A 15,461-nucleotide genomic window follows, 5' to 3' on the forward strand; every position below is an offset into this window, starting at 1 on the left:
CATGCAACACGGAAACTTGCTCGTATCAAGAGTCATAAAGACAGATCGGAAAATTAATCAATTGCGCAAATTTGTTTTTCGATTAATGCATATTATCATGTGAAAAAATACTCAGGGTTAACGATCGCGAATGGGATCGGAATGAAAAAGAGTATCGTGAATGACTAACCTTGATCCTCCGTGGCCATTAGACCGCCTACCGCTGCTCTCCTCGTCCTCGTCGTCCTCGTCGTCCCTCGAGGTAGCCAGCGACTGGGGAACCGAAGAGGGAGCGCTACTACCGGAATCGGGCCCAGGGCCCATTCTCGAACCGGAAATCCCGCTCGAAGATGGCACCAGACCACCCTCTCCCTGACCTTCCTCCTTCTCCGCCCGATCCACCTGCAATTTCCCCGTCATATCAAATTAAAAAATTTTTTCTTTTATACATACATGTATACGTATCATCGTGTATTAATGTAATTCGTCGCCGATCGTCAATAGACAACCTCGATTTAATTTCCTCCCTTTTGTTTGAATAAGTTATTTAAACTTGTACTTTGTGTGAATTTAATTGAAAGAGAAATTCGAAAGAGAAATTAATTCAATACGAAATAATATGAAATCCTATTTAATCAGCCTGTTAGGACGTCAAGCGAAGGCATTATAAACTTTCGAGGAGGATTGAAATATCTCACCCGAACCACACAATCGCGTGACACTTTGTGCAATCAAAAATGCGACGGAAAAAACGCGGTAGCTTTTTTAGTGTTACCCACACAGATATAGAGTTGGCTTGGGAATACAAAAGACTATAAATATCGCAAATCCCGGCGTGTAATAACATGCGACGTATGATCACAAAGTCAGAAAATATTACTATTTAAAAAAGAATTTACTTTGTGTTCTTTATCGTCATTTTACTATAAAAAAAATAGATAGACCGGGAAACTATGTACATACGCGAATACATATAGATTTAACCCTCGGTACCATTGCGGTTGGTTTGAACCAGCGTTTCATTTTAGGATTTTCCTCGCGGTTAGATCCCTCTGTTTCATTACGAGTTCAGTTCAAACCCTTAGGAGCTTAACTAAGTGACCAAAATGGAAAATATACCGCGTCTCTCCGAGAAAAATCTTATTTTCTGCAACTTTTCCGAGTATTGGTTAAAATACAATACCGTTTACAAAAAATAAAAACTATTGTCTTTTCTGTTTTACAAATATTTGACTCGGCTATTTTTTATCGTTTCCTTCCATAGTACGCACAGTGCTATTTGCGAAAATATCTGATAACGCTGCAACTTTTTATCTCTTGTCCACTAATGCGCGGACAAGTTTTTATTTCTCATGTATATGAGCGTGTTGAACATGTTAAAATACGAATTATTCATTTGTACATTTAAAAAAAAAGTTGTGCGCGCGAGAAATGTTTAATGTATCGAAAGAAAAACGATATGCGGATGAATTCTCCCGGTAGTTATATGATATAAATTCAACAAACAAGCACAGCGCGTATATAGTCTATAAACTAATATATTCTCAGTGTGTGTGTGTGTGTACATGAATAAAAGAAGTCACGCAAAAAACATATATATATATATATATATAAATTTTCAGCACCACTGCAGTTGTCAGGGATGCTACCGCCATTCCGATCTACATATTCACTTCAGTTTTATCGGGGCGCGCACACAAAGCTGCACATGCCCGTATATTTCATTTTATTTCAAGTTAAATACATCAAATATTCAGATGTCGAAGGCATTGAATAAAACTATTAAATAGCTCGTTTATTTTCCACTCGTTTCTTCCTTTCAGACATACAGAGAAACGACCAGCGTCGAATAATATTAATTCGAAAAGCAAATAAAAATTAAATGAAACTCACGAACGAAGCGTCGTCGTTTTTATCAGAAACGAAATATCTCACCCTAGCGGTATTTATGTTATCGCGTTAGATCTCGAAACCAAAGTTACCGTCACAGAACTACGCTCGCGGTATCGCAATGCGATAGTAAAGATCAATCTGCGATTCGACGAACGTTCGTTAAAACATACAATATAACGTACGCAATGTAACGTAGAACGTAATGTAATCGCGAAACTTTGAACGACGTGGCGTCACACAATCGAACCGTACAATACTATTTGTCTTGAAAACACGAAACGACGATTGTCGAGAAAGGAGAATACTGATAGACAACACCGTCCTGAGACACAGTGGTTGATATAACAGTCGGCCAATATGGATATGGTGTCCCGAATAGGAAACGGTGTCATTGTTCTCTGCTCTTGTTTCAAGTGCGAAGCTTAACGGTCCTCGGATAATAATACCTTTGTGCTAAAACACAGCCTGCTCGAACGTGGTACTTCTCCATGTCACCTACATCATTATAGTTGCCCGCTCTGTAAGGTACTGTGCTGTGTAAATCCCTTTAACAACGTCCACGATATAAACCGCCTTATTTTCTTCAACCCGTATATTCTACAGTTTGTTACGTTTGGCACGCTTTGCCGATATACGACTGTCTGTCCCACAGCGCGCGACTTTAATTTTGATGAGACTTTTACTCCACGTATTCGCAAAGAAAAATACTCTATAAAAAGAGAGTTTATTTAAAAAATTTTCCTTTTTTTTTAAAGCTTAAATCAAAAATCAAGATAATTCTTTTAAAACATTTACATCTTTTTTTTTCTTATTCCTTTTCCTTCTTTTTTTTCTTTTTTTTTTTGTTTTATTTAAGTTAAACAAAAGTTATAATTGATTCTTCTCGATATCGCCGGCGGAATAATAATCTGCTGATCAAAAATATTCAGTATTACGCTTCATTGTTAATATGTGTCTAGTATAAATCTCTGCAATATTTTATCCATCATTTCCATCGTAGACGTGTAGTTTCATTCGATTATGATATTACGGTCATCGCGCTAAGCACACTTTTATCAGGAAACCGGCGCCGTTCTCGCAATTATCTCTAAATGGAACGCGAAATGTGTTTCACAATTTTGCGTTCGCGAATGACGGTGCCTCATTCGCTCGTCCATCGAAACGGTATAATACGTTGTCCCGGTCTAAATCACATATGCGCATTTATATAACTGGATTTCTAGAGGGACGTAGGCGACAGCGACTATCAGTTGCCGAGGCTTTCTCGTCGATGCGCGCGAAAAAAATACACAAAGATAGGAAGGGTAGAGCCGATCCTTATATTGTTCCTTCTCGATGTGCTCCTTTTTCTATTTTTTTCCCCCTTTTTTTTGGAGGAGATACCACGCGTGACAAAAATTCCGCGGTGAAGGGGCAATTTGCAGCGGAGTCGTAAATTGGGCGACCTAGGAACGTTAGTAACGTCGAAGGGTCAATTGATTCACTCAGCTGCGAGCTCCTTGTTAAAACTCAGTTCCACCGAAAGGCTTTCCTGTTCCTATAGAAACTTTAAGAAAAACTAACGTTTTCAAATTTCCTCTCTCTCTGCAACTCTTTTCTGTAGCAATTATCTCAATTTTCCCAAATTATCTCATTTTCTACCATTACATAGGTTTCAATCGTAGACATTTCCAAGAATATTTTTAATGAATAATTACATCATTTAAAAAGCATCCAAGGAGATATTATTTTTGAAATGCAATTTAGTAAACTGAACGACGAAAATAACTGACGTAGCGAGAAGAATTATGCTATATGGGAATATATTATATTATAATATACTCTCCATGATAAATTTTAACAAGTAATTTACAGTACCCGAGAACCCTGGCAGGATATGTAAAATTTAAATAAAAAAATCTATGCTATATTTAAACTTGAGATGTACCTAAAAAGAATCTTATTAATTATGGATTTATATATTTCAAGAATTTTTGGCGTTCATCTTTAAATTATATTTTGATATTATCCAGCAGAATCCCGTCTATCGATTACAAGCTCTTGCATTCTCTCCTCTTTAAAACGTTGCGTCAAGTTTTTTTTACTGTAAATGTCGTAAAAAGGAAAGTTCGATCCGTAGGTATATAAAAGTGAAACAACAAAACTTTTACCGTTATGTGTTGACTGTGTAATTTCGTGTGTAAAATTACTTGTTCGCGGCGGAATCATGAATCTTCACAAGAAACGACGCGGAATAATAAATAGAAAAAATTAAATCGCATGTGTGTACGATTTAGATTAATTGTAACAAATTAATATTTCCTTAAATTTGAAAAAATTATACACAAAAAACAAAGTAAGAAATAAAATATATATTATTACGGAAATGATTAATTGCAAACGTGATAAATATTCAAGTCTTTTTATACAAAAAAAAAAAAAAAAAAAACGATAAAATCCCATAAATGTCACAATCGCGCCAGTTTATCCGCGTTTATATGCAAACTTAAATGTAAAACGATTCTGTCGGCTCCGATCAGCACCATTAACGTCAGTCTCCGCGTTGCATCGTACTTTCCCCTTGAATCCCACGGACATTAATCGAGTTTGACGTAACGTCCTATTTTCCTCTACCTCAAGATCCGGAAACAGGTTAACTAGATACCGCCAACTTTGCCACTGTGTCGTATCTCAGGAGGATAAAGTACGCCGCACAAGTACTACGATGTAGATCGCGATTCACCACCACCCCTTCGGGGAATTATTTAGCGACAACTGTTGTACATTAACGCAATGCAAATTATTACAATGACATAAATGAGAAAAAGTAAATTAAACATCATCTAAAAAATAGTATTCAACACTATTATTTAGTATTTTTTTATGATAACGATAGAAATTCAAATTTATTTCATTGTGCGTGCAATTATAATTATATCATTTCTTTTAATTTTATTATTTCGTTGTTTTTTTCTCTCTAGTAATTTGTGCTTCTGTTAACGATAAATTTTAAGTTGCATCGGTCTTGCCATTTGCAATTATTTAATAATTTAATCAATTGCCAGTAGCAGTAGTTGTTTGAGGTTCCGAAGATGTTGCCGCTACAGTTGTATAGGTTGTTTGAGGTTCCGAAGATGTTGCCGCTACAGTTGAGTAGGTTATTTCAGATTCCCCAGAAGAAGTTGATGTCTCAATAGTCGGAGTACCGGTTGGCCTTCCAGTCGTATCGCCTGGATGATGAGAGCAATCACAATGAGGCCCTTTCGGCGGCGGTGGTGGTGGTGGTCGTCTACCATCAATTCTTCCATTTAACGGTGGTGGTAGTCTACCATCAATTCTTCCATTTAACGGTGGTGGTAGTCTACCATCAATTATTCTATTTAACGGTCGTGGTAACCATTGATTTACATCAATGCCACGAATAAATGGTAGCCGGTCGAAAGACGGTGGGTTGAAAGGCTCATTTCTTAATGGTTCAAATTCAAGATCATTTCGTCCAGCAGTTTGCGATGAGTAACCATTGGGAGAATTCCAGTATAATTGTTTCTTTGCACAGAACGATGGTATCAAATATTACTTTTTAAAAACTTATAGGTAAATAATCGATATTCGAATAGAGACTTACGGAATTCTGGATCATGGTGCACACCATGATCGCAATGACCATGAAAATCGTTGTTACTTTCATATTGCTACCTTACACTGGCATACAATGCTTGCACTCTAAATGGTTACGACCGCACTCTAGCAACGATATTTATACCGTACCGCTGAATAACGTTTATTTACGCGTCTGTTTCGCCACTTGCGTAGTCTGTTGTCAACTATATTCTATACGTATAATGAGAATAATTAATGATATCATAAAGCATCGATATATTTTCCGCATTCTTTTAAACATATGTTACTTATATGAAACTGCCATATGCCTATGCGGAAGTTACGTCAAAGTATACATTTATTACTCGTCAAACTTAATTATTCAGAATAATAATCGCGAATTTGTTGCACTTGAGGGTGCAACTGCAGTTTCTTCTTTAATTTTTATATGCCGCACGTACCTACATGTATATTTTAATATGTATACATATTTCATGTATGCAATTGTAACGAGTCTCTAAGTGTGCGTTTGGTATTTCGCGCTGCATAAAATTAATTGAATTCTATCTCGAATTACAACACAGATCGTTCAAGGGGTTGTAAACGACTAGCGTTAGCTGTACACTCAACTATTGAATACCGCGGTGCAAATGATAACGGATAACCTTGTACAAGCTGTACTCAATTATACCACAACGTATCCCAAGGCCGCAACATCAACGTAAACGCCACGGCTGACCGTTCTATTGTTATTTCAAAATATGTAATGTGCTATTGAAACTGGATAACTGAATATTCCACCCCGTATAATAGAATAACAGAATAAAATCGAATATTCTGCTTTTCACATCTCAAATTAATTTCATCGAATCGTATCGCATAAACTGTAATTCTGACGTTTATCCGAAGAGTAAAATACACATTATTCAAATGGAAAAGATAATTATGTAAATTAATTTATCGCTGTTATTTCTCCCTTAGCAAATTTTTACATTAATAGAGCGCGAGAGAATTTTGATTTGTCTATAATAAATTCAATTCCCTTAATAACATACAGAAATTTTAATAAAGTAACATTTATTGTATATTATTTTAGTAAAATTAATTTTTTTTATTAATTATTAGTTATATTACCAATCAATTTTATTGGCGGTCGCATTTATTTTCGCGCCTGTTTCCGCTCATGGTAAGGAGAAACGATTGGCGGATCTACTGTTTTTGCAATTGCGTCTCGTGTGTCCAATTTTTCCGCATTTTTGACAATTAATCGACGCGCGCCGATTAAACGGGGAATAGGATTTTTCGCGTTTTGTGTATTTCCAGACGGTTTCTTCGGTGGTGGCCTCCGCAATTGCTTCCGATAATGTCGAATAGTTTCGAGATCGAACTATCGTCTGTAGGTGTGAGTGTAGCCCGTTCTGATAAATGTATAACACCTGTTTTTGAATAGAGTCCCAAATCCCTCGTTTTTGGCCGATCGTATATGATGGGTCTTCGCTCAACGCTTCATATAAATCTGTGGCGAGTATATCTGCTCGATCTCCGAATGCTTGAGCGCTTTCGCCCGCTCGCTGTCGTAGCTGATTAAATTCGATTTGTAATTGCGATAATTCGTACCTTAGCATATAATTATTCTCGATTTCCTTTATAAATTGTTCGAAGCTTGTTATCTTGATGGCTTCGAATCGTGATAGCGCGCGTCCCTTGAGTTTGGTGTATAATATTGCGACCAACAGCTCGTGTTTGTCCATCGGATCTACTCGGCGCGCCGCGTATTCGCACGCCTTCGTGAATACTTTCACTTGCGTGTCGTTTCCGTCGAATTCCGGAATTAGTTCTATAGCATCTATAAACGGGATAAATTCGCGGGATTGATTTAACAAGAATCTCACGTCCTCGAAGTGACATTCGCGTGTTTCTCTAAACTCCGGGTCTGTTGTCCGCGTACACTGCAGACGGTCTTCTGACGCGTTGCGGTTCGTTTCTAGGCGATCAAGTCGCCTAGTTACATCTTGAATAGCGTCTAATATCGTTATGATAGTGTCGTCCTGCGAGAGAGTAGGCCTCTGCGGTGGGAGAGGTGAAGAATGAGCACGATTAGAATGCTCTTTCTCTTCTTTATCTTCCGTGGGAGGAACACCGCCCGCTGCTTCGTCTTGTGACGCGGGGTTATTCGAAGCGTCTCCTTGATCGGTTATTGTCAATGCGAAATTTTTTTCGTTGGCCGTACGTATAGACGTGTTGGCGGATGAACGTGTTCGTCTGCTTTGTATGATCACGTTTTCGTACGTGGCTTTCTTCGGCCCGGTTACGTTTACGTCGTCGTATTCGTTGCTTGATTCACGGAGAAAATCTGCATGCCATGTGTCAGTGAGTCTCGGGTTTTCGTGGTTACGCGACATTTGAAAATTTTTTTTATTTCGTTTAACAAAATTTTTTATATATCGCGTCGTGCGCGGTCGCGTCTTTTCGCGTTGCGGCGTCTGCTCGTTTAATGGGAAGGAAGTCAGTAATAGGCTCTCTGGCCGGGATCGCGCACAAGTATTTTCGCTTGCCCTTTCGAACCAAGTATAAAATAATTCGGACTTACACAAACGATATATAACGCATGCTGGGTTGTTGGTTGTCTGCCGAGGTCTTTTTTCGTTTTATGCTGCGCTGTGAGTGTCGCTTCGGCGGGTCTCTGTAACGTGAGCTGCTTAGTAGTCGTTACTGTTAACTTCGTTCTCCTTTTTAGCGTTTTCTGTTTCTCTTTGTTTCAGGCGTCTTCTATCTACACCATCGCCAGGCATAAATCGACGGAGCCAGAACTGCCACGCTTCCGGGGGGCGGATCCCACCGTTGCCACCAATTTGTTGCACCTTAGCGGGTGCACGGGGTCCAATTACTTAGGCGAAAGTGATAATTAAAATAAAATCTTCTTTTTCTTTAAAAAACTGGAGTTGGTTTTATTTCTCCTTCGTTGCGTACAAGATACTTGTCGCGGTTAGAGTTACGTGCCGCTAGCTCGTAACGTACTGACTTGCACGAGCTCCGGGGCTCGTGCATTTTATATTATTTTGTAATGCTTCGTCAGCATAATTGCGGAAGGTATTGGCCGAGTGGTTTGCTGTCTTCCGCTGATATCGCGATGTGTCGAAAATACTGACATGTCAGCACCGTAGGTTCAGCGGATTCCAACGGTTTGGCAATCTGCTAAGCCCTCGCTGTAAAATTAACGCACGCGGGGTCAATCACCTGCGCCTAAGGCTCGGATTACAACATAAGTGATAATGAATATAAAATTTAAAACAAAATAATTTGCGTTAATTTTATATTGTTAAATAATTGATGAACACAAACTGTACTTCTTACAGGATATTTAACGCCTTTTCCATTGTCACTAACAAAATGAGATTTATGTAATGATTCTTATGCAACTACACGATAAAAAAAGTAGACTACAAATGTATAGAATGCCCGATAATGCAAGCATTATCGACATCTTAAGCTGCTTTTGTCGTTTTACACATAACAAAAAAAAAACGTGAGAACAAGATTGATACAAAAATCGAATGATTATTCGGATAAAAGCTATTTCTGTATTCCAAATTTTATATTAAGTTGAAAATTTCAATTTTATGAGCTGTTGCTATCTAGAACTGGGTCATCGATTTAATTTTAGTTTATAAAGCTAGAGCGAAAGAACTGTTCGACAGAGAGGACAATTTTTTTATTAGATCATACATTGCAAGCATAAACTATAACAAAAAAATTTTAAGACTACTTTCAACCGATCTTTGTTCAAGTTTTTCGTAACAAAATAAATTACTTGATCGCGTGGGTGCAACAGTATTATATATTCCAAATTTAAGTAAGCAAACAATTAGACGATAACGTAATACGTTATAATATTTTTTTAAACAAATGTATTAATCCGAATTTAATTTTTGCCTGATAACATAACGTAAAATAACGATAATTTTTTAGAGAGATTAAAACTATCAACGATAAGTGATGGATGTGTGAAATGTCAAACAATTAATATGTTAAAATGAAGACCGATTAGGTTCGAAGGTCTTAAAATTCATTATCGTTATTGATCTAAAAATTCACGTCCCCTTATGAAATAAAAGCTTGACGGACGCGACTGACCCGTCAAATAAAGATTCGAGAAGAAGTCGTTTTTCACAGGCGTTGTCGGCCACGTTGTAAAAATGCAGATACCGTACCTACTACAAGACCAGTTTTCAATGCGGTGTCATCTTGCCGTGTAAAAAGATACCTCGCATAAAAAGATAACCGCGATACATCACGGCGTCGATCGGATTTCCGGTAAAATTTTATATAGAATATAGCGCTGGAAAGCACGAGCGCGAGCGATGGGATTCCACAAATGAGAGCGAGTCCATTCTAGCGGGATCTGCAAATAGGCCATGCGTTGTTGTACGAAAAAGATATGGAATCCGGTCGTAACAGCCTTTAGAATTTAAACGTTCGTCCAAAGATCGCTCGATTTAGATTCGAAATTATTTCCGACTCGAAATTTACATCACCGGCATTGTGAGCCACAATCGTCAGATTTACACGAAATTTTGACAAAATCGCAGATCTTACGCATCTAAATATTTCACACAAGCTTCTGTGGTAGATGATTTAATTTACAATTTTTGAATTAAATATTTATTTGAGAATGGCAAAACAAATTATCCGTTACCTAATTAAATAGAAAGAAAAGTGGCAATTGTTCTGCAATTTTAATGATAGGATTATTACGCCTCTTGTTACTTTTTTTATTACAACGCAAAAAATAACAAAGTTGAGAAAAAAGTGCTGGTTGAATTGTCAGAGGACGTATTAATATTTCACAATGCTGTAAATTCGTGTGGCAGCGGTGCACCTGAGGGTACAAAATTTTGAGGTAACAACCTTGGCTACAACAGCATTTAGTATACGCAATTAAAATTATTGTCTTAAATTTGTCAAGTACGCGAAGCACATTTATCAAAAATATAACTGGCGCACATAGAAGTTTAAAATGGTGCACATTCCCTTAACGAACAACCGCTGTGCTCAAATTAAATTTTGTAACATTACTCACGCTTAATATAAGAAGAGGTCTATCGAAAAAATTCAATTCGTCCTAAACAAAATTTAACGTGAAATTGATAAATGTATTTTAGTTTTAAATTTATGTACCTATAGCTATTTTCATATAATTTTTTAATATTCTTTTTTTCAATTTTCGTGAATTATTTTATTTTTACGTAACATCGTCTAATTTAACGTTACATTATAAATATTGTTCCAGCGACCGAGTATATTCACCCACCATCTTTGCGATAGCACCCCCATGACTACTTTCATCCAATACGCATTAAAGGCGATGTCCTAAGAGGTAAACGTCGAACGATAACGACGACAAGCGGCTTTCGACGTGAGAGAAAGACAGAAAAGAACGAGCGGAGGGTTGCGCCCCAGCAATTCTCGTAAAGCCCGATAGATCGTTCAATAGCAAACCGAGTGGAAAGACGAAATCAACGTCAACTCAACGTATCTAGTCTACAACTGGCACATAAACACGCCATCGCACCGATATCCATAAGCATAAACGGCTGTTATCCCGCACATGTTCCGACTGGGAAGCGAAGGAATGCAGCTCGACTCGGGAGTGTCGAATTTTCAAACGGAAGCGAAAATTCACGGGAACGTTTCCAAAAGAATCAAAATAAGTTCGGCTTGCGAGACTTACATGTAAAGTGAGCTGGATCGCTTTTAGAGACATTTCACGTGAAATTGTATTAAACATATACTTATTTTACAACCTGTAATTTAGGTCGCCCACGTATGGCACTTCTCGTCTCGAAATAACCAAGAGATTCTCTCGGTCGTATCTTCCGCGCGAATGGAATCTGTTTCTCGGCGGTAGCACGGCACATCTTTCAAGCGCCGTCGGGTTCGAGGGTGTACATTTGCGATGTTCGAATGTATTCATATTCCGTATTCAAGATGCGAATGTCAGTTGCCGCGCTCAAGATGCCAGAAGCGTCTCAACTATTGTTAGACCGAACCCAAGAGAAGTTACGCATCTATTTAACGTTGCACCATTGCAATGGTCCTAAGAGACGTTGTACGTACGCGATACCGTCTTATTGCTGTTGCGAGACCCTGATTGCAAAATATGGGTCGTTTAAAGCGGTCAAGAGATACCTTCGGAAGGAGAAGACGTTCGAATATACATAGGTCGATAAAAAAAACCTTCCCTAGGATTTTCAAAGATATTGAAAATAATGTATTTTCAATAAAACATGGTTTTCGAATAAAAATTTTTTAAAGAAATGAACACGAAGCAAAAAATAAGATGACTAACATTACCTAGAAAAGTGTGACTTATTTCATAAATGTAAGTTAACTGAAACAGCCGGGAATATTGAGAAATTTACCGGACAGGTCAAATGTCTCGACGTGGAAAAAAAGCATTTTGCCCTGCAAACATCGTTACCATCGTGTATTCGTTGCTGACAACATTTAACTGTGATGCTATTTGTGGCTCTCTCTCTCTTTCTCTCTCAAATTAATTTTGCGTTATCTGCTGTGCTTCCGAATGCGGAAACTGGGAAACGCCGAGGCAATCTGTACGCGAAAAAAGTGTAATAAACATCGGGCTCGATAAATCGATCGGAATGTCGAAATAGCCGCGCTCGAGACTTAATTGTACGACATGTAATTATCAGTGAAGCGTGTCGACGGAAACTTAATTTTAAGGATCTTTTCTCTTTTATACTAGGGACCAATTCGACGTAACATTGGTCATTATTTTGGTGTAGATCAATCATTGACGGAATTTTAATCTGACGGGATCAAGGCGCACCGCGTAATTTGAATAATCATTCGCGAGTTTAGTATCGGCCAGCAGTATTCTACAAATCCATCAATGGTGAAATTTGTCGTGATAAATGACACGGTAACATCCGAGGTTCTTCGTCCCGAAAGACGGCTCATGATGAACGACGTCTTTTTACGGGGGAACCGAGTTCAAAATTTGTCTGTGAACGACCGTCTCTTAATCCCGCTAAACGACCTGAATAATTCGCAAAAGAGCTCGCGATATAATTCTATAGGTATGCAGTCCAGTTTTTTAATTATACAATCGATATCAGTTGAAGTAAAAATCGACGTCGCGCGGTAAACTCTCACATACTTACAATTGGTTATACACGTTTGTCGAGCACGCGTAGTTGATTTCGCTATCATTAATTTCGATCGCGACGTGTAATTTATGTTTATCAAGCATTTAACGACCGCACGAATATTACGCGAGATAAGAGAGCATCATTTGTCGTCCGATCCCGCGGCTACCTTCGTCGAATGGAGAACGGCGCGGCGCGGAGGTATGATGAAATTAGCAGCGCGACAGGTCGCCACGAGCTGTACGCTCGGGATTAAAAGTGATGTTGCCGGTGGTTTCGCGCTGAAGGCAGCGGTCCGTAAAGGATTAAGCGAGTCCCCGGGAGATCGGAGGAAGAATGACGTGGGGAGAGGGAAAATTGCGGCGATTATGAGACGTAATTCGTCTGATAATAAGACGCCATTGTTAAGGCAACCCCTGGGTAGCCGTGTTACGTATGCATTAACCGGGCCGAGTAGTTTGCATACGCAGGGCGGAGCAGCACGCTCCGACACGTGTGCCATCCATCGTTTTCCGTGACGTAAAGTGACCACACGTAGACTAAAACACCCCCGTTATACACCCCCGGCCGTGCGCAAGGTACACGTTTCTTTGCGACGTCGTCGGGTACAACGCATTTGGCACTTAAGCCCTCGTCCTTTTTCGCACATGCCGCTATACCTGGTTGAAAAGAATGCGGCCTGCAAGTAGAAGCGAATTTAAAAAAAGAGAACGCCAGCACCGAGGGAGAATACCTCCCGCCGCAGTAATTATCATGTTACACGTGGCAACGAAACCGCTCGTGGCGGTATCGACTGATCCGAGGAAGACTAAACCGACAATAGCCCAATTATTCATCGGGTACTTGGAAATTACCAGACTAATTAAGGATAACGGATTAAAAGATTAAAAAGAAAAGGGATCGAGCCCGCGAACGAAAAGAAAATTACGAGATACTCGTCGCGTCGTATAATACAAAAGCGAAACGCCGCGCGATAAGTGACGCGATAACGTATCGATGTAGTTTATTGCTGTCCAATCGTGGAAATATAAACGCGCGGAGAGATTTACTTTTCATTGCGCGAAATTGATATAAACTGTTGAACGCGTAAGGGCGCCGGGTGAAGTAAATAATTCATGGTAGAACCTTTCCGATGACACGTGGGCTCAAACATGATGTCGCGCGGTAGTCCAGGATAAGAGTGGTGATTTGTTCCGGCGCATGATGCACTTCCGGTACACTTGACACCCCAATAACCCGCTTGGCCGTAAATTTTCCCTCCTCGACGCGCGGACAACGCAACATGAAATTTTATCCGATATAAGCGATTTATGAGAACAACGCTTCTCGTCTTTTGCATGAAAATTTCTCATCGATGGCCGAGTTTCCAGGATAACAAAAAAGAAAAAAAAAATAGGTTTTGCCACGAGGCTCTCGTCCACTGCCGAGAGCTTCGAAATTATAAATTTGCGAGACATTTTATAGTTATAGGTACGAGAGATAACGCTTCCTCACTTCGAGGACTTCCGAGAAAATGACGCGAGACGAGAAATGCAGTTTTTCTTTTCCACGAGTCACGGTCGTAAGAGCGAGGTAACGGCACGCAAATATTTCGATCGAGAAAATTACAAAGCCGGAGTCGCGAAAAGTTAAAAGATAAGTTTGCTTGCGACATATGACGGATATTTATTAGATTCCGTCGCGTTGGCGAGACGGACGTCCGGGGTACGCCGCGAGATCATTCGTTTCATCTTTTAAACTGTCAATTCCGAACGTCTACGCGAATAACTCTTTATCTGTCGAAGCGAACTTTGTGTCCGAGCGCGAAACTAACGCGATTTTGGCTTGCCGTAAGGCGTCGGAAGGGAAATCTCGAATAAATTTCTACGCGGGAAAGAAAAATTTTTTCAGGTTTTCCTACATAATGCGATGTATACGAGCGAGCAACATTTTCTCTGACCGAGGGCGTTGTTTGCGAGTCGAAGGCAAAAGTAAAACATCGAGTCTCGACTCATCTTCTCGCGAGAATCTTGTCGCGCTACATGTTTCTCCGTGTCTAATTACATTTACGTAATAGCCTTTTATACTCGTACACGTGACTAATTCTTGTTGCGTAACGTCCCGCGCGCATGTAGGGCACCCATTTCTTCGCGGTCTTTACGTATTTTATAATTGGTTTGTGTAACATTTTTGTAATATTATTATAATCCCAAGTCGTGTATACAGGGTGTATACACAAATATAGTTATTTCATTCGCGAAGCAAACTTTAAGATTCCGAAAGAACGCGATAATGTTGGATAGAAAAGACAGTGGTTTAAATAGCTAAGCGACGAAAAAGCTATCTTACTATCGGTATTAATCGGGCAATCGTGATTGATGGGCTGAGAAAAGATGGCCAAGAGATTTCGTGAAAAAAAAAAATTCTCGCCTTACCGTCGACGTGCCGACGATGTTCGAAATCGGTGATTGATGAGATTTCAAAATGCGAATTTAAAATATTGCTCGCGCAACTTAATTCTTGGCATGTTCCCAATGTACGTATAATTGTATATTTTAACAAAAAAATATATACCAAGTGAGAACACCATGAAAATGTGATACGAAATATCCATTTCTTTAAAGTTTACAAGCAATCTTACGTTCTGCGTAGAATTTGGTCTCGATACGAGGTTACTGTAGCTTACGTTACCTCTTTCGGTCTTGCACGTTCCCTATCTCTTACGCGCAAATAACTCTAAATAGCTAAGTCAATAGCTGAAAATCTACCGCCGACGTTGGTTCTCTCTCCGTTCGGAGCGAACATCAACGCGTTGAAAAGTTCTCAAGATGTTGCGGCGTATCGCGAAGTTCTGCCTTGAGC

General features: G+C 39.3%; 2 protein-coding genes across 8 annotated transcripts in view; both read right to left on the minus strand.

The window, feature by feature from the left end:
• Window positions 1-15,461, minus strand: part of LOC139106395 (uncharacterized) — a 96,769-nt gene that overhangs the window by 40,921 nt on the left and 40,387 nt on the right. For all 7 annotated transcript variants that reach the window (XM_070663138.1, XM_070663133.1, XM_070663132.1 and 4 more), the window contains one exon: window positions 170-381. In XM_070663138.1, the coding sequence (XP_070519239.1) occupies window positions 170-303 (134 nt within the window). In that variant the 5' untranslated portion in view covers window positions 304-381. The remainder of the gene's footprint in view (window positions 1-169; window positions 382-15,461) is intronic.
• Window positions 4,703-5,629, minus strand: LOC139106406 (uncharacterized). The gene is made up of 2 exons (XM_070663164.1): window positions 5,477-5,629; window positions 4,703-5,397 (listed from the first exon to the last, which is right to left on the minus strand). The coding sequence occupies exons 1-2, from the start codon at window positions 5,537-5,539 to the stop codon at window positions 4,906-4,908; spliced, it is 555 nt and encodes a 184-aa protein (XP_070519265.1). The 5' UTR covers window positions 5,540-5,629; the 3' UTR covers window positions 4,703-4,905.

This window comes from Cardiocondyla obscurior, linkage group LG11 (assembly GCF_019399895.1).
Source record: "Cardiocondyla obscurior isolate alpha-2009 linkage group LG11, Cobs3.1, whole genome shotgun sequence".
Taxonomy (NCBI): Eukaryota; Metazoa; Arthropoda; class Insecta; order Hymenoptera; family Formicidae; genus Cardiocondyla; species Cardiocondyla obscurior.